Raw genomic sequence first — 25,569 nt, 5'->3', positions numbered from 1 at the left:
ATGCTCGTCGTTTTCCGCAATAATATGCATGGAGATATTAATCCTGTGATCCATATAGTTTGTTTCATGAATCGGCCATCGCCCATCACGGATGCATTCTTGGAGTCACATTTGGGAGACTGAGATGATAGATCTGCGACGCGAACGCTAAGACGACGCAAAATACCCCCCCCCCCCCCCCAAAAAAAAAAAAGAAAAAAAAGAAAGAAAAGAAATAATAATAATAAATAAAAAAATAAATAAAAAATAATACAAATAATACATGAATAAATGAATAATACAAAAAATTGTGTTCTGCGCATGCGCGAAACAGCTGTTTCTATTGTCCAACCCGGGAGGCTGCATCGTCTTAGCGTTCGCGTCGCAGATCGACAAGCTCGCTATTAATTATCGTTTTAAAACTCGATGGCTACTTTGGGTCTTGTAGCTGAAAGACGTATAGGAAAAAATCTATGTAACGTGGACTTAAAAAGAAAATGACAATTACCTTGTTATATCAGGTTTTCCACTATATCGGTGTACAAAACAAAGAAATTGAAAGAGTCGGGACCGGAAAAATCACCTTGTCATGTGAGTTTTGTTATATCTGGTCTCTTTATAATGATATTCCACTGTATTATGAAATAAACTACCTCTATGAATCTTGAGTTCTTGATTATGATAGTAATATTAATATTTACCATTATCATTTTTGTTATATTTTTTGGTCATTATTATACACATCTTTTCATTTTTATTTGCATGGCGAATTTCCAGTCAGAGTCTGGAAGAAATTCGATCTGGTGTGATGTTAAAGTGCTAGCCTATTATTTATATTGCCAATATTAGTGTCTATAAGTGTCTATATCCCCGACGTGTCCCAAAATATTGTTTTGCAAGATGGAATCGTGTTATGCTTTACATAGCATTGTTACTATCTGGACCATTATTTGAAATCAAGATATCATGCTGAATAAATATCTTTTATACTGTGAACAGTTGCATTGATACAATATGTCATATACAAGTGCATTTGCTTGGATATTTGTTGACCGTGTCGTATTGGTTTGGTGGTTCATGGTAGATGCCGACCTCTTTAGACATTATTTCAAATATATCTCCCTATTGTCCAAGGAGAGCACAGACTGTACGTGTACCGTATAAGTTTTTGCTCGCAGGCATTTCACACTCATACACATACAAACACACACACATGAATACACACATACATGTACGTACGGTACTTAATTTATAATTATGTAACATGATACGTACATAATGCACAATCATGTGACAAATCTATCGTTTCAATGATACACACCATGAATGAATGTGGAAATGATCATCATCATCATCATCATCATCATCATCATTAATGAACTTGCATATCGATCAAAATAAATAAACCAACACTCGTAATGGTGGTACATACATAGGTATTAAACAAAGCTTTAATTTTCTGCTGTGTTCAATTTCAGGATCTAATTGCAACGAGGCATACATATAATTCATCTTTAATATCTACATACATGTAGGTACCGACATATAAATGAAAGTCATACGTCCATAGTTTTTAGATAGAGAGTTTAGCAAAATGAAGCTAAAACACAGACAACGGATATTCAACATTTATAGTACAATGTGCATCATAGCATATGCATTGGTAACATATTCAACTGAGAGAGATAAAAAAAAAAGCCACATTTGATTACTGCATACCTGTTTGTGTAAGAAATTGTGCAACCAAAGTTTGTGCTGGCAGCTGTCGAACAGGAATCAGAACCCCAATACAGTATTGAGTTCCTTCCATGATACAATGTTGAAAAAAACAACAAGAATCAGTGAAAATTTCATTTCAAATTGGTGACAGGAATCAAAACTGTTATCACGAGTTCCTAACACGGTGCAGTATATGATGATATGATGCTATGATTTAAGGGCACAAAACAAAGTGCATGATCACAGGAGGGAGAAAATCATGTTGGGGGACAAGTTGTACACGACTCTCCATGCAGTTTTGTTTGCAAAATCTCACAAGACTCTTACATGAATATGTATATTTTTCTGATCTCCTTTTTTTTCCACACACCAACTTGTTGTCAAGTCAAATACATACAGGCGTATTACCATGCTTTATCTTGATTCCAGAAGGCATAATCCAAATCACAACAAACGACGGAAAACATTAAAAATTCACGTACAAGAGACATGGACACTTGTCACTAGTCGACACTAGATCAGATATGACAAATGCCAATAAGTGACAACTAAATTTCAAAAAGCCGAACTTCCTCATTCTTTGTCCAATTTTTTTCCCCAGATTTTCACAAATTGTCATTAGTTTTTTCTTCATTGTTCAATGAAAACTAACTTGAATTCCTCGGAAGTGAGATGTCGAGCATAACAACAGGTACTAACTTTTCATTGAATGATTTTTAAAAAGATAATCAAGAATACAGAAGTTAAGGGATGGTATAGTTTGGGTTGAAATGGAGGATTCAGATTTTAAGTGTTTGCCAGATAATTAGAAACCACTCATGAAATACTAAAGATCATACAATTCTCAGAGGAATTAAAAGTTGATTTCATGAAGATCGGTTTTGAGATGGCTAAGAACAGAGTAAAACAAAGTGGTCCTAATAAAGGATGGGTCCCACCTTTTAATAGGATCTCTTGGTTTTTGGATATCTCGGCCATTTCAAAACCAATTTTCATCAAATAAACTTTTAATTCCTCATAGAATTGTGTGCTCTTTCAGATTTTGTAAGAGGTTTCTCATTGTTTAACAAAAAATGTTGGAGACCTAAAGCCCCATCTCAATTCAAACTATGCCATCCCGTTATAAGCTTTTTTTCTTTCCAATTTCACAGTCTCGTCTAATTTGTGCGGTGTATATTTTGTGTGGCATAAACGCTACACGTCCACCTCTTCCATATCAATAAGATCGTGAACGGAATACACATCACGTAGTGTGGCAGTACATTCACTGGACATGGCATTTGATATCAGCAGCTTAAAAGCACTGGTAACCTGTAGTCTAAATAGGCTACTCAAACACAGATGAATCTAAAATACATGTGCAAGCACATCTTGGATTACAATCGCAAGTATTGTCCGTGAAACCTCTATGCTGTGGACACACAACATGGCAAGAATGAATAAATAAACTGCACATTCAGTTATATATCAGGCATATACATTCTCCTTTTCTCATATCAGTACATGAGTTCAAAATAAAAAATTTCTTCCTGTTGCAAGTACTTTTGGTTTAGTTTGGTTTCAATATGCATAGATGAGATTTTTGTTGCAAGAATTTAAAGAAAGAAAAAAAGATGAATGCGATTAAAAGATGGGCAATTCAATGTCATAAACGGTATGCCTACTTATGTTTGCGAAATGACCATAGTACTCACTAAATAATTGAACAGCAATATCATAAAAACTTAAGGGCGCTATGTGTCTAAACTGAAGATTACAACTTCAAATTTACCACAATTTTAATTTGACTGGAATGGAAGAAATAACATGATAATTATAGACAATCACCTTGAAAAAAAAAATACTGGCCATTACATCTTAACTACATTTGGTCAAATTGAAGCAATTCAGAGTCATTGTATCTTATGAATGCAAAATCATGAGAGTTTAAGTCTTAACCAAATAATTGTGGGAGCCAGGTTTGTCTTGTTAAACTGCTATGGGGTTATGCCAGGGACAAGGGGTGACTTACAATGTGAGGGCCTCTGAAGGTGCAACAAACACCAACTGTCATCAAAGACTTGAATGTTTTTTGATGAAAACTCATATCATATCCCTCATTCGTGAAATCCTGTCCAGTGATTGGTTTACATAGCATCATGTGACCAAATATAACATCGCTATGATGAGGTTAAAAACAAAGTTCCAATGGAGAAAAAAAAAAATTATAAATTTGTCATACTGTATAAGCTGATATTTTCGCAAGGGTTTAATTTTCACAAATTTCGCGAATCACAGTTGGACTGTGAATTTAACAACAGGCGAAAATGTCACCATGTGCTAAGGTAATAGTGCACTTGTGAAGGCTTCTGTGTCAATTCGCGAAACCAAAATCTCGCGAAAATGTCTGTGACCTCCTCATTCACAAAAATATATGTGCACGAAAATAACAGTGTATACAGTACTCCATTAATATCATCGACTACAAGAACTGCAGATCTATCTTCGGAAGAGAATAACAACAGTGAGCACATCATTCATGCAATACTAATTTGAATTTCCAGCAAAAAAAAAATAAGGAAAGGAAAAAAGAAATGGCAACAACAAGTAATGCAAACAGAACAACAAATGTATGTAGTGAACTGTCAAACCAATTATGGCACATGATCACATGCTGTAGGTAAATTTGGTCAAATCGTCGTGACTGTGAATAAATGCAGTGTTCAGAGCTATAAGAGGAAGACATGTGGTATGTACAGAGTTAAATTTAAATGGTAGATGACTGTACACCTCAGAAGAATTGCAATGTGGCAGTAGTCCCTGTCATGAATACATGAGTGTGCTTCTAATAAAATCTCTTCTTGGGTTATTTAAGGACCTATCTTATTGGGGGAGACTTCGCCATGACTGCTTCGACTAATCAGTCGCCACAACTCATTCGACTTTAAAGACCAAGAAATACACGTAGCTTCCGCTCTCACCAAGAAGGTGACTCCAAGGCAGTGTCCGAGATGTCTTCAACCTAGACAACAACTTTATTCGCCAGGAAGTCGCAGAGATGCCGCCACTATGCCTCTGAGATGTCTTCTCAGTCGAGAAGACATCTCTGCAAGGTCAAGGAGATGTATCACAGACCTTGCAGACAAAATCAGTCTGTATTACTCGGCCGCCACTAAGATGTTGTGGAAACATTGCAGAGATGCCTTGAGACCAACTGAAGACTGGAAAAGTCTCCCAAAATCTTAACATGTTTGATTCTCTGGCAAGTCCCTGGAGGCCAGGGCAAGTCTCCAGGAAACGCCACACAGCAGAGACATCTCCATGACCACTCAGCAACCAGTGAGATTCAAGTCGTCACCAGGTCGCCACTTAGACCCCAAGCCAATGAGATACCCACTTTACACACTGCCCACATGCACCCTGGTGGCTCCTGTACAAAGTCTATAAGGATTTTGGACTATGATTGGAAGAAGGTTGAGAATTTTCTTAGCTTGGTTCTCACTCTATCTTCTTGGCTTATCTGTTTAACAATCAACTGGCATGGAATACCTCACCAAATGCAAATATGACAGTACATCTCCCTTTTATCTAAACTCACAGATTACATGATTTGATTGAAGGACAGCAAATAGCACAAACTTACACACTTTGTGCCAGCTTATTCCACAGTTTTTACTATTACTGGTTTCTTTAGATTCAATGCTGACTAATGAATTGCATCAAAATAAAACTGCTGAAAGATCCCCAGCTGGGAGCTACGGTATCATATCTTTGAGTTTTTGATATCTTTGTTCGTTTATTTTTCTACGGGTCACAGGGGCATGTGATTGTCGAAGATGGCTGCCAGGTAGTGGCACATACAAGCATTATATGTCTGGAATCTCTTTTCATACAAGTCAGTATAAACATTTTCAATTAAAACTGGTTACACGGTAAAGACAATGACAAAATTCAAGAGAAAAAGTCCTCCCAGTTTATAGGAGAATGAGCTCCAAAATCCTCTTGATTTCACTATTCATTATTTTGACATGGGTTTTCTCTCTATTTTTAATGGGCTTATAAGTGCTATTTCCCTACTGATTAGAGTTTGATGGCCATATTTAAACCTGCACTAAACTTAAGTACACAGGTCTACATTATAAAAAGGGGAGATTGTTTACATTCTCAGTGAGAGGAAAGCATTCGCCAGAGTTCCAAAAACAAACCTCATACTGTCCAAAGACTCGCATGATATCAGCAGGTGACATTCGTTATTTCCACGGTCCAATTAATCCAAAAATGACAGTTTGCTATTCCAAAACACAGAAATTTCATATACAGTGTACATAGATGTTCATAAACCTGAACATTTATGGCATTATTCTAAAAGTTTGTAATTCCAAAAATGATAATTATATGGTTCATTACTCCGGAGGCTGGTTAATACCAAAAAATGAAATAAAGTTCTTTATTACGCAGGTTCGCTAATCTGAAAATGAAATAAGGTTCTTTATTCCAAAGGCTTGTTCATCTGGAACTGAAAAAAGGTTCGACAATATGTAAATGTAAAGACGGTGTGTACAGATGAAACCTCAGAATTTAAAGCCAGATTTCACTTTCAGGTCAAAGAACCTTCAGAACAATGAAGTTTTTTTTTTCACTTACTGATTAATACAACTTTGGAATAACAAACCTTATTTCTCTTTCAGATTGATGAACCTTTGGAATAGCAAATGTTTGAAATAATGAACCTTATTTCATTTTCGGATTTACAAACCTTTGGAATTACGAACTGTAATTAGCATCATCACATCATCCAGAAAACACTGTCCTCTACAAACTGGGAGAGATGGACTGCCTTGGGGGACACCTCACTCTGTCTTGGTTTCCTCTCGGTTGTACAGCCAGGTGTAGATGTTGATGCTGGATGCCAGGGAGATCCAGCCAAGAAGGGGGAAGAGGAGCATGGATGCGGTGCGATTGATCGGGTGGAAGAGGTACGTCGTCACCCCAGTGACACCACCATAGGCAATGATGATGGCAACGGACTGAAAAATGAAGAAGGGAAGAGGGGGTTTCAGGGATGAATCAGCACCCTAGTGGCAATTCAATGCTTCCTTTGCAGGTGAATGATGCTTACCACAAATGTTTATGACTAATGGGATAGAGCTCTTGTCTATTTCTGTGAGTAATAGCTACCACCTCTCCCACAACACACACATTCACACACACTCACAAAATCTACACAGTGTATTGGCAACTCCAGTGGAATTGAACATACACCACACACTACACATACACTATGTGGTGTGATGGCACTATCACTAGCTATGTTCATCCAAAGGCAGAACAGCCCAGACCAAAATGCCCTAGTTACAGATTGGGTTAAAAATTCAGAGTAGAACTGTATGATGGTATGTTAGATACCTTTCAGAATTCTGCTTGACCCATTCAAGATTAATCCCAAGTTCTCTCAAGGCAGATGTCCATGGGAAACAAGCATCACAGCAAAATCAGGTGGTTTTCAATGAGTAAAGATGTTCCAAGGATATTGTTATATTCAGCTAGGGTGTTTTCATGTAAACTATTGGTTTGTTTTGTTAAGGTTATCTGGGTTGGATATGTTATGGTTTGACACATGTGTGATGCACTTTCAGGATAGATATTCTGTTCTTTTTTCTTTTTTTTCAAATCCAGAATCTAGATTACTCTGCTATAGGCCTACTCTTTTTCCCAGACACTGAACAAAGATACATGTGCATTTACAACGTAATCCACCTGTCTCTATCCCAGCACTGGCTGTTGCTATGCCAGGCTAGTTTCAGTCTCATTGTCTCGTAGTCAAGAATACACTTGGTTGCAAATACATTATGCAAAAAATTTGAATGATTCAGAGAAAGTCGTACTGAGAAGCTCACTTCTGGGTCCTCAGCACGATACCAAATGAAAAATATAGGTGTTAATATGAAGATGCAACATGACCTAATCATAATATTTTCATAAGTCACGTAGTAATTACTTACCAAGCCTAATTTCTTCATACCAAAGAAGACTGGAGTCCAGACCCAGTTGAGTGCCAGGGAAGCCCCATACGCACAGAGAGGTACCAAGGCTTTTCCTTCAAAACCACCTACAATGTAGGGGGTAGGGAGGGAGGTGAGTGAATGGTAAGGGCATAATCACATCCAACATTGCACAACAAGATTTCTTTAACAGACCCTGTAGTGCTAGGCTACCATGGAGTGGGAAGATTGGCCCAGCTCAGCTATAATTGAGAATCCCCATAATAACTTGTGTGCAGCTTTATCACTGAATGGTGATACAGTTGTAGCATACATGCTGTTCTTCATCAGTATCATCATCATCATAATCATCATTTACCACCACCACCACCATCATCATCATCATCATTATCATCATCATCATCTCTTTGTAAGTACACACACAGCCAAACAATCTTGACTGAAGTCGACAGTTACCGATGAGCATACACTTTGATGAACATATATGTTGCTGACAGGTCCTATTTTGTGGTTTTTAAATGTACTCTGCTGGCCTGCTGGGCAGCGGATAAGCAGGGCTCGACACTAGCGGTGGCCCGGGGCCATCAAAAATGAAAGTCGGGCCACCAAATTTCAAAAAAGGGCAAATTTGGTGGCCCGCCTCGGGCCACCAAAATTTTTTGAAAAGTATGTCGATAAATTCGTAACTTTTTGCGCCAGAAATTAGCAGTTAAATTTGTTCAAAGGATGGATGAAAAGGACTGAATGAGTGCCTGAGAGTGAGTGTTGCAAGTTTGTTGAAGTTTATTTATGAGTAACTGCGACCAGCAGCCCCATACGCATAGCGTAATGGGGCTGCGGACTGTAGCATTCAGGATCGTGACTAGGTAGTATCGCGCCCAAATATCAACTTTAAATCGAAAAATTTATTCAATTTGAAGACTAACCAGTGAAGTTGGTCGAGAGAAACCTGGGAGAGCCACACTGAATTGACGGCCAGCGCATGCGCACAAATTTCTAATCCATTGACTGGATATGATGTCTGTGTGCGCATGCGCTGGCAGTCAATTCAGTGTAGCTTTCCCAGGTTTCTCTCGACCGAGTCACATTAAGTCATCAATTCGAACAGAAAGGGACTATTGACAGAACCAAACGTTGCAAGAACCCTGTTGTCAATACTTCAACATCAGTGGTAAGTCTTCAAATTGAATAAATTTTTCGATTTAAAGTTGATATTTGGACGCGATATTACCTAGTCACGATCGTAAATGCTACCGTCCGCAGCCCCATTACGCTATGCGTATGGGGCTGGTCGCAGTAAATTTATGAGTAGATATGTCCAACTTCTAATTCTTACTATCATAAATCTTAAATATTTGACTCATTAAAAGAAAGGACTTTAAATGTTTTTTATTGTTTTTTTTTTTTCAGGACACCAAATTTTTCTCTTGGGCCACAAAAATTTGAAATTTAGGATTTTGGTGGCCCCATCGGGCCACCAAACAAAAAAGTTAGTGTCGAGCCATGGGATAAGGATCAATTAAATCAGACCATGGAGCTACAACAGAGTCTGTTGTAGTTCCATGATCAGAGCACCCATGTTTCCCCATTCTACAGGATCTTTAAACCTGTGCTCATTACTCAGCCAGACTGTTCTGTGAATACTGCAACTCTTTGGTTCTTCAAGAGTGCATTAATTGGAAGTGCTAAATTCATACCAATTTTAAAATTCATGTGATACGTGACCACATACAAGCATTGACAAATACATAGACAGATGAAAAGCAAATCTTGCAGAATTGAGTTGGTGGGAAACATACTGACAAGTAGCACAGCCTGTATAAATGAATAATGCACCAGTTTTCCTGGAAATAAAATATAACGACACTGTGAATGTGATGTGTTTAAATCTTATGCATGCATGCATCTCCCCAATGACTACCAGACATAATGGGCAAACATATTTTAAAGCCATTGAAGAGTAATCCAAAGTATACTGGTGCAGGTGTCTACGAGTAATGTGTGTTATAGTGAAATGAGCTCATCCTCAACAGGTTAACATCTTTTCTTTCATATGTCAAATGTTTTCATGTTGTGTGTCATAGGTGAACTAATCAAACACACATTTTGCACTTCAAACAAACTTTAAGGTGGCCCCAGGTCTTGATGATGTGCAGTCTAGGTATAAATTGCACCAGTCTATTGTTTGTTTGTGTGCTTGTTACTTTATTCTTTATTTGTCCGTTCATCAATTTGTTTGTTTCTTTGTGAGCTTGCTTTATCCCTCACCACCATCTCTCCAAACAAGGTATGAGCTGTATCCCATCGCTGCATAGAGAGAGGTCCAGACGGGGCCAAAGGCCGCTTTGGGTGGAGTCCACCAGGGTTTCTTGAGGGTGTCGTACCACGTCATGGTGTCTTTCTTCATCACCCTGGCCGAGGCAAAGCCCCCAAGGAAGGGAAGCACCACAGCTCCAGCTATCTTCACATAGTCAGACATGATGGCAAAACTTGGTTTACTGTAGACAGGAGATAAGAGAGAAGGGAATGAATCATTGCACTAAGCTTGCACTTCAGAAGCTGCGAGAGAAACTCCCTATATGTGTCTCTGCATGCCAAAATATTTGGGCACTTCTGATATACTTATCTCACAGAGCCATTGATCACAAATATGTTCATTTCCCACAAAACTATAGATACCTCTATGCTCCATCAGTTATGACAAGGTCATTATTTCACACAGAATTCCACAGTGCTAGCTTGAAGTCAGTCGATAACCTCTATATCTCTCATATAGCAGGCAAGTCTTCATCATCCAATTAATGTACCTACTAAGTCTATGGGGATTTCAGAATTTAGTATGGAACAATTACCTAGTAACATTATCAACTCACCTTCAATCTACTAAACTATCAAATGAGACCCGATGAATCCCACATAGAAAGAGAATGTGAGAATCTTGTAAGTACAGGTTTGAATGATGGCTAAGACAGAGACAAACTTTGTGACTTTGTGTAAGCCATTGACATTGTTGTTCGTGCATCTATTATTAGTATTACGTTAATATAGAGCTAGTCTAGATTAGACAGAAAGATCCGTCTGTCCAGAGGAGTCTTTTTTTTTTTACGTACTATCGCCAACCCTCTTCTGTTTAGGAGGGGATCCGTGAAGCCAGGCGCAGTCTCCGCGGAACATATCCCCGACGACCAGATACAGACTGATCTTTTGACTAACGACTAACATTAGATCTAGATCTACAGTTCAGTTGAGTTGAACCAGTCTGAAGCTGAAAACAAGCCAAGCCTTTGATTGACTCCTATTGAGTCTTGTTGACTTATGCAAATACCTTGTGTATCAATTGAATTCACTGGACATATGTCATAACCTCATACTTAGACGCAGTCCTTACGGGAATGACCGACAGACTTTAGGAAATAAATACATGGCAAGGCTTCAAGCACTGCCATGCCATGGCATTGCACTTACTAGTAGTATGGTAGTGGGCTCAAATTCTTGCAACATTATCTAGCTAAGGCATATCCCACATCGATTTGCATTGACGGGACTACGAAGACGCACGACGCCCCTGTCACCAGATCACCTGTACGTCTAAAAGTGCAAATTCCTGGCATAACATTTTCATATAATCTTACAATATGACAATGCGTACGTGCCGTCACGACAGCTAACAGGACAGCTTTAAGCAAAGTTTTGATGATATGAAAGTAGGTACGCGTTGCAAAGTTTATGGTTCGTAGTCATACTTACCAATCGGTAGCAGAATTTCGGGTTACGCAAACGATGTCGATCACAATGATATCGGTGATGATGCAATCGCACTGTATCGATTTGATACGTGCGTGCACGATGACTCAGGACTACAGAACTGAATAGGCCTAAAATACAATTATCCTCGGGTGGTCAAAATTTATGCAGTTTGAATTGAATTTATTGAAGGCTTCTTTTTCCAGTGATCATTGTTTTGTTTTCATCGTCTTCTTTCTAGGCCTATATGTATCAATCCTACCTATATGTATCGATTCACCCAGACTCTCAGATCTGTTGGTGTCACAGGACTTGCATTAGAGTGGTTTCAATCTTACCTTGCCAGCCGTTCACAATTATGTTAAGATCAATGACAGTAACTCTGATCCGGCTGCACTTACTTGCGGTGTCCCGCAAGGGTCTGTAGGTGGATCACTTCTATTTTCACTTTATCTTTCAAGGATTAGACACATTTTTGAAAGACACGACATTCAGTATCACTGTTATGCAGATGATATACAAATATTTGTATCCTTTTCACCAACCAGGACTGAACTCACTGAAGCTGTTAAAACGATTGGAATTATGTATTGATGATGTTAAGGCATGGATGGAAAGAAATGGTCTCAAATCTAATGACAGTAAGTCAGAATTTATTCTGATAGGATCCAAACAGATGTTGTCTACAGTGAATTCTGATACATGTTTTGTTAGAATTGGCAATAGTAATATCAAGCCTTCAAAGTTCGTAATCTTGGTGTTGTTTATGATGCAAATCTGACATTCAAAGACCACATTTCATATAGTATCCCAATCTGTAAGATTTCATTTGCGTAACATGGGCTCAATTCGGAGATATTTAACTAGATCAGCAGCAGAAAAACTGATGCATGCTCTTATTTCGTCTCGTCTAGATTTCTGCAATTCTCTGTTTCGCAGCCTTCCACAAAAAGAACTCAGTAAACTGCAACGTCTTCAGAATTGTGCCGCTAGATTACTTACTTTTAAGAAGAAAACTGTGCATACTACCCCAATACTTCGGTCCCTACACTGGCTTCCTGTAGAAAAACGTATTATAACTTCAAGATTCTTCTTCTTGTTTACCGTACATTGCGTAAATTTGCCCCTGTCTACCTTCAAAATACTCTTCATCTTCACCAACCACCACGTAATCTCCGTTCATCAAACTCGCTAAAATTACAGGTACCTCGAATCAAGCATAATTGGGGGGATCGGGCTTTTTCATATATGGGCCCAAAACTATGGAATGGCCTACCAAAATCTCTTAGAGAAGCATCTTCCATTGATAGTTTCAAAAAGAATCTCAAGACATATTTTTAATTTGAATTGAAAATATTGTATACCTGTATGTAGTATGTGTACGTATATATGACTATTGTTTGTTGGTTTATTGTCTTATTATTTTCTGTGATACTGTTGTAACGTGACACAATATGTACTCTGTTCTATAGAGCCTTGAGTATCTTTTTAGGTAGAAATGTGCGCTTTATAAGAGTCTCACTATTATTATTATTATTAAAAACGTGAGCGCATTTTCTACCGTGTACACTGTGTGCAATAATACGAACGGAGTTTAGAGAAACATTCTGCACTAAACTTCGGTATAAAAGAACAAAACACTTTTTTTTTTCAACACCAACTAATGGTAGGCCAGTGGTTGCTTGCTTCAGTCCAGGGTGACAGTGACTTCAATAACAATTTATCATTATAAACATTGCAGTTGCAAAGTGATCGAAGGACAGTTCTCAAACCACTCAAATGCAGATGAGGCCGAGAGCAGTAGGAGCTGTACGAGTTCTCTGGGAACCACCCATTGCAGAATGACTTCAAGAAATTTATTCTTTCACCACGCAGTGTGATAGGTTTTTAATTACACAGCTGGGATTTGAAGCATAGAAGGCTTTTGTTGTTGAATCGAATGTAAAAAAAAAAACCTAACAAACAAACTAACTGACTAACTAACTAACTAAAAAAAAAAAACCTAAACTAACAATCTTGATAGATAATTAGCGCAGATCATCCATAAGTGCAGGCTAACTTTGTGAGACAATGATAACATTATACTCATCCAGTTAGCATTTGGTTGAGATCACCTTACCAGTGTCCAAGCCATAGTGCAACGTCTCACAACAAATTTGGTTGAATGTCTGTTATTCAGTGTTTTATTTCATAGTCTATAATAAAAGTGGAGTTGAAAAAGGAAGGATACACGAACGCACACGCACACACACACACACACACACACACACACACATTAGCACAGAAATACACGTCTGACCCCTTTACCCTCTCTTGTGTTTCCCTTATAATCCCGTCACCCCCTAATATATTCACACCTCACACGCATGGCCATTCATAAAGACAAATAATAATCAAAAAAAACAACAACAAACAAAGAACTCAAACAACATAATAGAATGCGCATACACAATATTGATGATTGCGGTTTATGACAATTGGTTTACTGCTTCCATGCACTCACACATTCTAGCCTGCCAACAATTAAGGAGTGTAAAATTATAAGAATCAACCCGCCATTGAGGATCGAGTGCACCGGAAAATATTAAAGAGAATGAAGAGCCGAGGGAGAGAAGAATTAAAGGACAAGTTCACCTTCATACATGTGGATTGAGGGAAGGCAACAATATTAGTAGAACACATTAGTGAAAGTTTGGGGAAAATCCGACAATCCGTTCAAAAGTTATGAATTTTTAAAGTATCTGTGCAATCACTGCTGGAGGAGAAGACTACTACAGTGTATAATATTATGATGTCACATGCGTACAACAATATAAGGAAAATAAAAAGAGAATTTCACAAAACTTGACTTTTTGAATAAAGTGCACATTTCTTTGACATGTTACTGACTAATGTTAGGGGTAATATTATTTCCCCTGACTTCTGAAAGAGAGAAGTCGAGTGTTCTTTTATTATGTAAGAAAAGTGAGAATATCTTGAATTTTCTTTATACTTTCTTTATGTAGTTGTACTCGTATGACATCACAAGCTATAGTAGTCTTCTTACCCAGCCGTGACTGAGCAGAAACTTCAAAAATTCATAACTTTTGAACGGATTGTCCGATTTTCCTCAAACTCACATTGATGTGTTCTACTAATATTACTGCATTCACTCAACCCACATGTCTATGAAGGTGAACTTGTCCTTTAAAGAAAGAGAGATTAAAAAATAAGAAAGAAAGAAAGGGGAAGGCACAGAGAGAAAGTTCCTTATTCTAAACGGAATACAAATGAGAACTACGAGCAAGGAACAGTAACAAACAGTGTACAGTAGTAGGGGTATAAGATACTGGAGCTTCTTCCACATCAGTACATCGTTAAAGACAAATATTTCGTTAAATTGCCATGAACATCACTTACCGTGGATTTCACTGAATTAATTCGTTTTATTCAGAAGACTTTATAAAGTTTCCAATTTTGTAAATTAATGAAATGCAACTTCCCAGCCTTGGTCTTGCTGGTAGCCAAACTCTTTTTCACATCTACTAATTCGGGAATAATTTTATTTACCTTTTCTATAGTAGTGAGTAACCTTCTATCTTCTGTCCTAGATCTGAAAATTTTACACTATTTCATTAAGATAATCAAGCTATTCACGAAATTCCACCTAGAATATCTCTCCATCAGTCCGTGAGCATGATAAAATGAGTCCTAATTCCCAAACGGTGATTTACAAATTCCCAGAACGATTTTATAGCTTATCACAACTCTTTGTATAAAAATGAATACAAAGTTTCAGGTTGTAGGTTGCAAAAAGAACAGAGGTTGTATGCTTAGAAAAAAACAACAACCAAACATCGTTAAATGTTCCTTTATCGTGTAGACTATAATACGCAACAGCATTATTATTATTGTCTTAGCAAAGTGGAACTCCTGGGCTTAAAGGGATGGTAAAGTATTTGTTGAGATGTGGAGTCAGCTTTTGAGATTTTGCGACATACTTAGAAATCACTTTATAATGTTAAAATTCAAATTTCATTTGACAAAAATCGGTTTTAAATTGACTGAGATATCCAAAAACAAGTTAAAACAAAGCCATCCTAATGAAAGGTGAGTCTCACCTTTTATTGAAATCCCTTCGTTTTGGATATCTAAGCCATTTCAAAACCAACATTTTATCAAATAAACTTAGAGTTTCCATTACAATTACACTGTATAATATGCTCTTTCATAGTTCATACGATGTTTTTCATTATCTCAAAAACTGATCCTCAGTAAACGTTGGAAAGTTGAAGTCTCATCCTGTCCGAAACTATTCCATCCATTTAATGTTTGAGCTGTGTGGTCTTGCATGCTACCAGAGTGTGAAGGTACTTTTGATAGGGAGCTATTAAAAAAAAAAAAAAAAAAAAAAAAAAAAAAAAAAAAAAAAAAACATTCGAAGTGCGAGCTCATGCCCGCATTTATAAGCGGGAGACTTATGATGGTGGGTGAAGTACAGCCCGCGTGATAAGAATGCTCGCTTTACATTAAGCCGTATACTGATAGACGGAGTCTTATGGTACTATACAGTTTTAGTTGCCAGAAGACACGATCAAGAGGGAAATTCCTTCTGTTTATAGGCTCTCGTCTGACGAACAACGTTGCTGAGTGAACATGAATGGAAAGGTGGCACTCATCACAGGTAACTGTCTATACTTTTGTGTCTTCATTATCTTATATCCATCGTTTTGCTTTCTGTTTTTAAACTGGGTTCTTTCCCATTCCAAGCAATATTCCCATGTATAAACATCTGAGTGGCACACTATCGTATACAGCGATAGTCCTGTGGCTAGTACCTAGTAAAATCAAAGCGAAGACAAAAACTGGAATTGAAAATGAAGCCAGATGCTTCAAGAAAGCGAGAATGATAGGCCTATACGTGACAAGATTTACCACGTGAGCTTATCCTACGATAGCTTGGTGAATAATCGTTATATCTATTATATTTATCTGTAAGTATTTATCATATTATTTACTAGCATTCTAATTAGGTTTTATTAGCATCATTTACAGCTAGTACAGCATTGATTTAAGAAAAAAAAATCTAATAAAGTTGGGGTGGGTGTTTTTTGTTTTGTTTTTTGGTTCCTTTATCCAATTACACATCCTTAAAAAATCTCAGTAAACAAAACTCGACAATATTTCAATCTTCCCATTATAGATAGAGCCACCATTGTTTAAGATTATGTCTTGAAGGTTTTAGGAGATCGGGACTTTATTAGAGAGGTTTGTCCCGGAAGTGATATCATTGTGGTCAAAATTGTGCGATGCGTCTATTTGTCTGCATTTTCTGCCAATGCTTTTGATCGTACCTGAACAAATGGTTAAGTGTCATTCTTAGTCAACTTTTGCCACATCAAAAATATCAGAGCCAGCAGCTTACACGGCGTCAAGTCGTGTGGTGTAAATGCTGATAATATGAACTGAACATAATGTACTTACGTTTCGTTAACTTGGATAACCAGAGACTTATCTAATCTTGAGGTCCTTCATTCCAGTCTGCTGGTATGCAGCGGTATTCATTCATTCATTCATTCATTCATTCATTCATTCATTCCATCATTTACTCATTAATTCCATCATTCACTCATTAATTGATTAATTAATTGATTGATTGATTGATTGATTGATTATTTCATTCATTCATTCATTCATTCATTCATTCATTCATTCATTCATTTTTCCTGCCAACAGAAACATGTACATTTTTACAGGAATTGAGTGTATAAAACATGACAATGTACAATAGATAAACGAAATGTTTAAGTTTGCAAAATATTTTGAGTACATACAATTGCTGGAAATGGGAAAGAATGCTAAAAAGACAATACTTGAACGATGCACACCCCCCCCCCCCCATGTAATGATATAAATTACATGATTGGTAGAGGGCCTATACTACACTGTATCAAAAGCGGAACTACAAAACTCCGTCACATACATAACCTGACTAGTCCTATCATGCCTATACACAAATAATCCTGGACAAAGCCCAACACTAAGTCGCTGTCAAGTATAGAAGAGAAGGTATAGCGTCATTATGTGTTCCATTCCTATCCCCCTTGTCTGTTCCTTCTGAAAGGATCCTACACTCTTTGTAACTTGGTTACTGGATGGCGTATAAGCATCTAACCAATTCCCTGTATCACAGTCAAACAAAACAAAGACAAAATCAAACTCATTGTATATAGTCGGCCCTATTCCTTAGGAAACACGAAGTGGAGTTAAAGGGAAGGTAAACCCAAAGAACAATGTGGATTGAGTGAAAGCAGCAACATTAGTAGAACACATCAGTGAAAGTTTGAGGAAAATCGGACAATCGGTGCAAAAGTTATGAATTTTTAAAGTTTTGGTGTTGGAACCGCTGGAGACTACTACAGGATATGACGTATGAGTGGACAACAATACAAAGAAAATATAAAGGAAATTCAACAAAAATTCACTTTTCTAGAATTATGAAAGAGCAATGGACCAACCGCTTTCAGAAAGCAGGGGGAATAGTTGCTACCCTTAACATATGTCAACATCAAGTTGATGGAATTTGTAATATTCATGAAAAATGGATTTTTGCAGAATTTTCTTTATATTTTCTTGGTATTGTTGTCCACTCATACGTCATAACCTCTAGTAGTCTCCTCATCCAGCGGTTCCAACATCAAAACTTTAAAAATTCATAACTTTTGCATCGATTGTCCGATTTTCTTCAAAATTTCACTGATGTGTTCTACTAATGTTGTTGCTTTCACTCAATCCACATTGCTCTTGGGGTTTATCTTCCCTTTAATGACAAAACATAGGCCTATAATACCCGCCTACATACATATTTGAAAAAAGGGCAAAATATCTTTAGATTAGGAACTTAAGGAATTCGTAATTCATTATTGTAGCTTATATCCGGTTAACCTCACGCCAACACAAAAATAAAGTTATATTCCTTTAAAATAAATTTGGAGCGGGAAATGTGGACCAGACCACACGCAGCTGTAATACATCAAATCTTGTATCACGTGGAAACAAATAGAGCAATACAAGGCTGCAATTAGTGTTAAAAGATATTTCAATTCTAATAACTCATTTGTGGCGCTGATCTCGCTGCTGGTTAAAGCATAATTTTCCGAGATTGTCGCGGGTTTGTTTGCATTCGGCAGAGAATGCAACATGTCGGATTAGCGCATGTCTTGTAGACATGCTACAGCATTGAAGAGAATACAATCACGTACCTTGATGGTACTACAGTAGCTCATTTGATGGCATAGGCAATTGAAGAGCAATGTATACCAGCATGTTGATGTTATGGTACCAGCGAATCGTCTGAGGTATTCTAAGGTAACTCCTAGCAAAAAGAGTCAATTAATGCAAAACCGTGCAGTTTAACAAAGTGCGTAAGGTCCTTTTATACAGATCACTGTCTGTGATGACTGAACTGAAAACATGGTTTCATTCAACCATGAAGATCACGAAATGACTTTGTAAAACTAGAAATGAAAACTGGGGGTACAAACAACAAATCAGTTTGTGCTCTTCACCTGCAATTGAATAGTGAAACGAAAACATTGTATATTCAATTTGGAATACGTTACAGCAAGTCGAGTTATGGACAAATCTGAATGATGACGTCATGTGTAATATTCTCACTAGGAGCAAGCTCTGGAATTGGCGCGGGCGTCGCTGAGCGTTTCGCTGAGCTTGGTTGTCGTCTGGCCCTGACTGGCCGGGACGCAGACAGACTTCTGGCTGTTGGAAAACGCTGTCAAGATCGCGGCCTCAGCGACAGTGACGTAAGATGTCTCCAAGTACAATGAAATACGACCTGCTCGAAAGAACACAGTGTCTCACAGTGTGTTCACAATGTGTTCACAATGTGTTCACTAGTCGACTTTGTGAAAACGCTCGAATTTAACAGTGTGAAGATGATTTCACACTGTGGTGTGTGTGTTTTTTTTTTCCACAGAGAGTTCACATAATAATGTTCTGATTCACACTGTAAATTGATGATTCACGATGTGTTCACATTGTGAACGCTCGAATTTATCAGTGTGAAGAGATTTCACACTGTGTTCACAATGTGTTCACACTGTTCTTCACATTGTGTTTCACACTGTGGAGCACTGCGTTCTTTCTAGCAGGACGGTTTTAAAGCAAATTAAAACTCATACGTGAATGTGGATTGAGTGGAAGCAGCAACATTACTAGAACAATTCAACGAAAGTTTGAAGAAAATCGGACAATTTTATTGATTCAAAAGTTATTCTTTCGGTGCCGTGGAATATTGCTGGACAAAATGACTGCTACAGTTCATGACGTCATGTATGGACAATAATGTAAAGAAATTACAAAAGAAAGTTCAACGTACTGTGTGCACTTTTCTAGCATTACAAAAGAGCAATTGACTAACATCTTTCATAAAGCAGGGGAATTAGTATGATAGGACAGCGACAAGTCGATGAAAAATGGAAGGCATAATGGCAACGTGATAAGTATGTACAGTTCTGTGGCTATATAGAAAAAGAAATACAATGTAGTAGCAGCAGCAGTAGTAGTTGTTGTTATTGTTATTGTTGTACCAGGAGTGGTGATGGTAGCAGTAGTAGTAGTAGTAGTAGTAGTAGTAGTAGTAGTATAGTAGTACTGGGTGTTAAAAAAAATCCCCATTTTTTATCCTTAATAGTTCAAAAACTATATATCAGATAAAACTAACAATGATATGAGCAATAGCTGAATAATGTACAATTTTGTTGGAGGTAGTTTAAAAATGATGGCATAAATCAGTTTCATTGAATTCAAGATTTATTTTTAAGTCAGGTTTCAGCCATTTAGCTATTACTCATATCAATGCCAGTGTTATCTGATATATAGTTTTTTAACTGTAAGGTTCAAAAGTGGGAAATGTTTTTTGTAACACCTATAGTAGTAGAAGTTGTATAGTGATATGAAACGAGGTAGTAGCAGAAATCGTATGGAAAGTAATTTACCAGGTTCGAATGGAAGTATCATTGTAAGGTTAGCCACATTCTATAGAACAAGATATTACACTAGATTGCAGTCGTCACTTTTTCGTATTCCCCTTTACCACAGGTCCTGCTCGTGGTTGCCGATATGACTATCGATGCAGACATCGATCGAATCTTCAACGAGACTATCGATCGGTTTGGTCGGTTAGATATCTTGGTAAGAACTTTGCTGCTGCGTTATTGTGTGTGTATTTCCTCTTGCAGTCATACTTTGATCACTTGTTTTTCCTCTTAGGAAGTGTTTCGGAATTATCTCTCTCTCTCTCTCTCCCTCTTTCTAAATTTTCTTTAAACTTGTCATTAGTTTGTCTAATGAGATTCATTGAGTTAAGTGTACTTTATGCGAGAACATAATGTACAATAGTAAGTTAACGAATATTCATGCTGTTTCTTCGTTTGTTTGTTTGCTTGTTTGTTTAGTATAGACCAGTAATCTTTCTATCTGTTATATTGCGTTATTGAGGAGAAAGCATACAAGCCCTGCTTTATAGCTTCCCCTCCAATTCAACGTTATGCAGTTAATATCATGCATCTTTGCTTTACAACCAATCATATTGTGATTGTAACATATTTTGACATATTTAGAATATGTGTATTGCTCTTTTTTTAATGACAAAGGCTTTTTAACATTTTTTACAGGCCATAGATCATAATATGATACACGAATAATTTGTGTTGAACTATGTTGAAGCAAGGTTTAGAATTGTGCGTGTTGTGTGTATCAGCAATGGTGGATAGATAATTGGTATTTTTTATTTCAGTTTTTTTGTGCGTCGATCCTGTAGCTATCTGCAACTTGCATGATAGCCAGCAAAGTCCAGTAAAGTGTGCTTGTATTTGAAAGTGGTGTAGTTTATGAACACCGTGTACGTTAATTGTCTTGAACACATGAATTGACATTTTGGTGAGTGCGTAAATAATAGCGGCATAGAAACCTATTATGGCGATATTTCGTCAGCACATACGTCTCGAAGCGCTCTAATTAACACAAAGTGGTCAAAATGTACTATACAAACAATAATCATATAACTGGAATAAAAACAGGCCTAGTAATAGTAGTGAAGTCAGTGGTAGTAGCAGTAAGAGTAGAATTAAGAAGTAGAAACCTATAACAGGTTCCTCTTACTGAGCAGAAGTACGATAAACTATGTGAAATTAGCCACAAAGACATTGTTGGAAATCATTTGTAGAGTCGATGGCAACCAAACCTTAGATGGCATACTAAGTTTTCATTCTTTCTTTCAGATCAATAATGCAGGTCGACCAGCAAAATCGAGAATCTGTGAGCTGGACATGGACTTTTTCGACATGGTCATGAGACTTAACCTTCGCTCTGTTATCTACCTTTCTAAGTTAGCGATACCTTATCTCAAGGAATCTAAAGGTAGGCTGAAATCAAGTTGAGCTATACATACGCTAACTTGCCTGTAAGTTAAGTTTCCATTCAGATTATTGTAGATGAGCCAAGTCTTGCTGGACAGGCCCATTGCATCCAGGTTATTTCCGGCCATTCATATATCAAGTTAACAATAACAAAGTCTCGGGGAAACTTCACCCTAATACCGTCGTAACACCATTCAGCGATTCCAGGTTCCATCGTTAAGTTGTAGAGTCTGAAATGGCCTAAAACCTCGGTGAGTGGATGTTAAAAGTTTCACAACTATATCTCCCTATAGCGTTAGTACTACCGAGCGTTTTCCGCACGTGCGACTTGGCTTTCACCTGGTCCACAGAAGAATGAAGTTAGCGGGAACTTAGCGAGAGAGTGGTACGTTCGGTATTCGATCTATGATATTGGTTGACATATTGATATTGGTACGGTCAAAACGTACGCCGTGGCCCCGTTTCCATTGTTACAGGTCGAGGACTTTCTTAATAAAAGAAAAATCCATTCACTCAATTCTTCCGAGAAAATGTTGAGCTATTGAATTAAAATAAAGTATACTATCAAATGCAAAGTAATATGCATGGAGGCAAAGCAACAAAGAATCTCGATCGTTTCCTCCTCTAATAACAATTTGTGTGCATTTTCTCGCAAATTTTGTCTTGAAATGTCATCTGCCAATTTATCATTATGATTATTGTATCCTCTTGATTACAGGTTGCGTTGTAAACACGTCAAGCGTCGCAAGCAAAACAACGGTAAACTGATTTTATTATTGTATTTCATACATATAAAAATCGTGAACGTCTACTGGTACTTCAGATACTTTTTCTAGAGCTCCGATACTAAACTAGGATTCCTTCAAAATGTTCAGTCATTAGAATGCATCCACTGTAGGTTTGAGTAATAATTGGAAATCTTAATAAGGGTGGCGCCACACTGTCCCGAAATCGACATAAGATGGCAATACAAATGCATATATGCTCATGATATAATTCCTGATTTATGCCGTGTTACGTTTTGTTTGAAAAAATGAGAATGAAAATAAATGAATTGAATTGAATTGAATTGAAAAAAAAAAGAAGAAATGAACCTTCGCATTCCAAGTCTTTAGGCAATGGCGGCCGGGGGGGGGGGGGGGGGGGGGGGGGGGGTTGCCTAGGATTTTGCCACCGCTCACAAAGTTGCTACCAGAGCCTCAGAAACTCCATCCAAGGTCAATTATTGGGATGGCTTAACATGCCTTCATCAATGGCTAGATGTTTTTACTATAAGAGCCGAATTTGAACATTTCCTTTATCGTGTCTCCATCTGAGCTCGATTGTGAGATGGTGTGACGACTGTATTATGCAAGAGTGAAATTCATAAATTGTGCTGTGAAAACTTCCAGCTTGTAATTCGTACCAGTACCCTTAGTTTATTCAGCTTTCGAAAGGAAGAGACATCTCGGACTGATCAGAATCTAAAACAAGTGTTCATTTACTCGAAAGATTGTCTCTTTGCAAACGTGTTAGCGTAAACGAATGATTCTTTCGGAGCACATGCTATCGCTTTTGTTTTTATCTTCCATCGATTAAACCAGTATCATGTATCTTGATTTTTTTTGTGTGTTTTTAGTGTGATTACAACCCAACGTACACGATATCGAAGGCAGCGCTGGATCAGTTCACCAAATCCTTTGCAGTAGGTGCGTGACGTCATTCTACAATACCTCATAGTCATATACTGCAGTACTAACGTTGATGGCCTGACTATTGATTAGGATTATGCAAAACAAGTGGCATTTTATAACGATGATCCTGAAGGCATTAAGCATCAATCATCATGAGCCATCATTCATTATTTTAGGATTTATAATGATGTGTGCAAGCCAGACTAATAAACAACGCTCATAATGAAAAAGGATCATGGTGCATTTTTGCCTTAACAAAATGATAGAAGTCGCCGTAGCTGGCGTATATAATGCCGTTTTCATAACGCATCCCGTCTTATTTAACAGTGTTTAATGATAAAAGTGTGCTACAGTGAAGCAATAAAATGAAGCTTCGTCAGTCATAAAAAAGCAAAACAAAGTATAACACCATAACATTCGTTTAATTTGGCAAACCTTGATAGGTTACTTGTATACCAACACAGCATCCCATGTACTCTCAATGCCGAACCCGCTAACCTCAGTATTCACAAACAGCGCAAAGAGATTTTTTACCATGGACATGGATTTGCGTTCGGAATATCATCATACAATGAACAGCACCACGTATGTAGTATTCATTCAATAAGATTTTATCGATGCGAATCAAAAAGTGACGATTTGTTGGCAATGATCTGGTCGAAATATTTCGATATCTTGATGACGAGTTTATCTTTAGTTACCACAATGAAATGTATCTTTTCGAATTTGGCTATCAATTTTGCAGAGATGGGTCCGTTCGGAGTTCGGGTGAATTCAGTGAAGTAAGTTTATAAGAGAAGTATCTGATACAACACAGATTTGCTTTTGATTTGATACAGTTAGTTCTCATTCTAAAAAAACAAATGATCAGTGTTCTTCTCACAGGAATCAACATGTTCCATAAACTGTAGCTGCATTTAAGGTTTTCTTATGCATGTTATGTTCGTGTGTGAAATCAACATGATGGAGGTGTCCAAAATATATTTCTTATGTTTCGACAAGAAAAAAAAACAGTGTACGTGACCAGTGTACGTGTTGGTATCAATTGTGTATGGGAGGTAATATTGTCTTCCCTCCTTTCTCTTTTTTTTTCACCCTCTCCATATTTAAATTTGGTCTTCTCCTCATTCTAGGGTACTAAGTGGGACAAGTTAACTTTTTACACAAAACATGACAAAATACTTTGATAAGCTCATCAAGAAGTGAATTTGTGTATATGTGTAATTGTGAGTGTGTGCGTCTTAGAGATACTATTTTTCTCCACTCCTTTTTCTTAATGTAAAGACCTTATTTTTTAATGTAATAAGATTAGGACTATTTTTCAGAGTTGTCGTGGTTGTACAAGTTTTGACTGTTATATCAAGCTAATTACTTAAACGGCCGTTTCGTGTGTCTCTGTGATTATTACGTCATTACAGCCCCGGAGTGATCCTCACCCCTCTCTACAGCCTGCTTGGAAAGTCTGACGAGCAAGTTATCGAGTGGTCCAAGTCCATGCATCCCATTGGTCGACACGGCACGGTGAATGAGGTTGTCAAGGCAACGGAGTATCTGGTATCCGATGCCGCGCGGTGTGTCACAGGTGCACTGATGTCAATAGATGGAGGGAGGTTCTTGATGTAGAACCAGGAAAAAATGGAAAACTTGCACCTTGTAGAAAGAAAACATTTGGTTTTAGTGTATACACTAGTTATTCCAGATAATGCAACAGTTTGGTTGCTGCAAATCTCTTACAATTAGAAGTGGTGTATGGTGTCTGGTGTTGCAAGCGTAAAGGTGTAAGTAGGATATGGTTGTATGAAACAGAGCGTAACTCAACTTGTTGTACTCTTTTCGGTGGGGATTTCACACATGGATGCAAATATATATGATGGATGATAATCATGAGTATAAAAATGAATCGAGATTATACTTGAAGAACCACCTGGTTAAAACATAACATTGTCGAGATTTATGCTGCAGTTCTTTTTATGTTTTGATTGTTTCGCTAAAAATATCTATGACATTGAGTTTAAACATTATCTATTATATGACTGTAGTGCATGTAAGTAGAAGTGC

The 25,569-nt window shown here is 37.5% G+C and overlaps 2 protein-coding genes across 2 annotated transcripts; one reads left to right on the top strand and one right to left on the bottom strand.

Annotated features, from left to right (window-relative positions):
- Positions 1 to 6,090: 6,090 nt before the first annotated feature.
- On the bottom strand, positions 6,091 to 10,172 carry LOC139714510 (translocator protein-like). The gene is made up of 3 exons (XM_071626218.1): positions 9,948 to 10,172; positions 7,680 to 7,786; positions 6,091 to 6,704 (listed from the first exon to the last, which is right to left on the bottom strand). Exons 1-3 carry the CDS (start codon positions 10,156 to 10,158, stop codon positions 6,528 to 6,530), a joined length of 495 nt encoding a protein of 164 aa, XP_071482319.1. The 5' UTR covers positions 10,159 to 10,172; the 3' UTR covers positions 6,091 to 6,527.
- Positions 10,173 to 16,058: 5,886 nt separating this feature from the next.
- Positions 16,059 to 25,134, top strand: LOC139714500 (uncharacterized oxidoreductase SSP0419-like). Its single transcript, XM_071626211.1, has 8 exons — positions 16,059 to 16,086; positions 19,083 to 19,222; positions 20,520 to 20,612; positions 21,701 to 21,839; positions 22,557 to 22,597; positions 23,457 to 23,526; positions 24,257 to 24,293; positions 24,930 to 25,134. Exons 1-8 carry the CDS (start codon positions 16,059 to 16,061, stop codon positions 25,132 to 25,134), a joined length of 753 nt encoding a protein of 250 aa, XP_071482312.1.
- Positions 25,135 to 25,569: the final 435 nt, after the last annotated feature.

Source organism: Diadema antillarum, unplaced genomic scaffold (genome assembly GCF_040938485.1).
Source record: "Diadema antillarum isolate AM-2024a unplaced genomic scaffold, OU_Dant_1.0 scf00000045, whole genome shotgun sequence".
NCBI lineage: Eukaryota > Metazoa > Echinodermata > Echinoidea > Diadematoida > Diadematidae > Diadema > Diadema antillarum.
This window is presented reverse-complemented; position numbering and strand designations above follow the sequence as displayed.

Coding starts and splice junctions, on each gene's coding strand:
- LOC139714510 (XM_071626218.1), bottom strand. CDS start 10,158: ATGTCTGACTATGTGAAGATAGCTGGAGCTGTGGTGCTTCCCTTCCTT. Junction 7,787..9,947: donor CCTTGTTTGGAGAGATGGTG/GTGAGGGATAAA, acceptor CCTACATTGTAG/GTGGTTTTGAAGGAAAAGCC. Junction 6,705..7,679: donor GTATGAAGAAATTAGGCTTG/GTAAGTAATTAC, acceptor TTCATTTTTCAG/TCCGTTGCCATCATCATTGC.
- LOC139714500 (XM_071626211.1), top strand. CDS start 16,059: ATGAATGGAAAGGTGGCACTCATCACAG. Junction 21,840..22,556: donor TTATCTCAAGGAATCTAAAG/GTAGGCTGAAAT, acceptor TCTTGATTACAG/GTTGCGTTGTAAACACGTCA. Junction 24,294..24,929: donor GTTCGGGTGAATTCAGTGAA/GTAAGTTTATAA, acceptor ACGTCATTACAG/CCCCGGAGTGATCCTCACCC.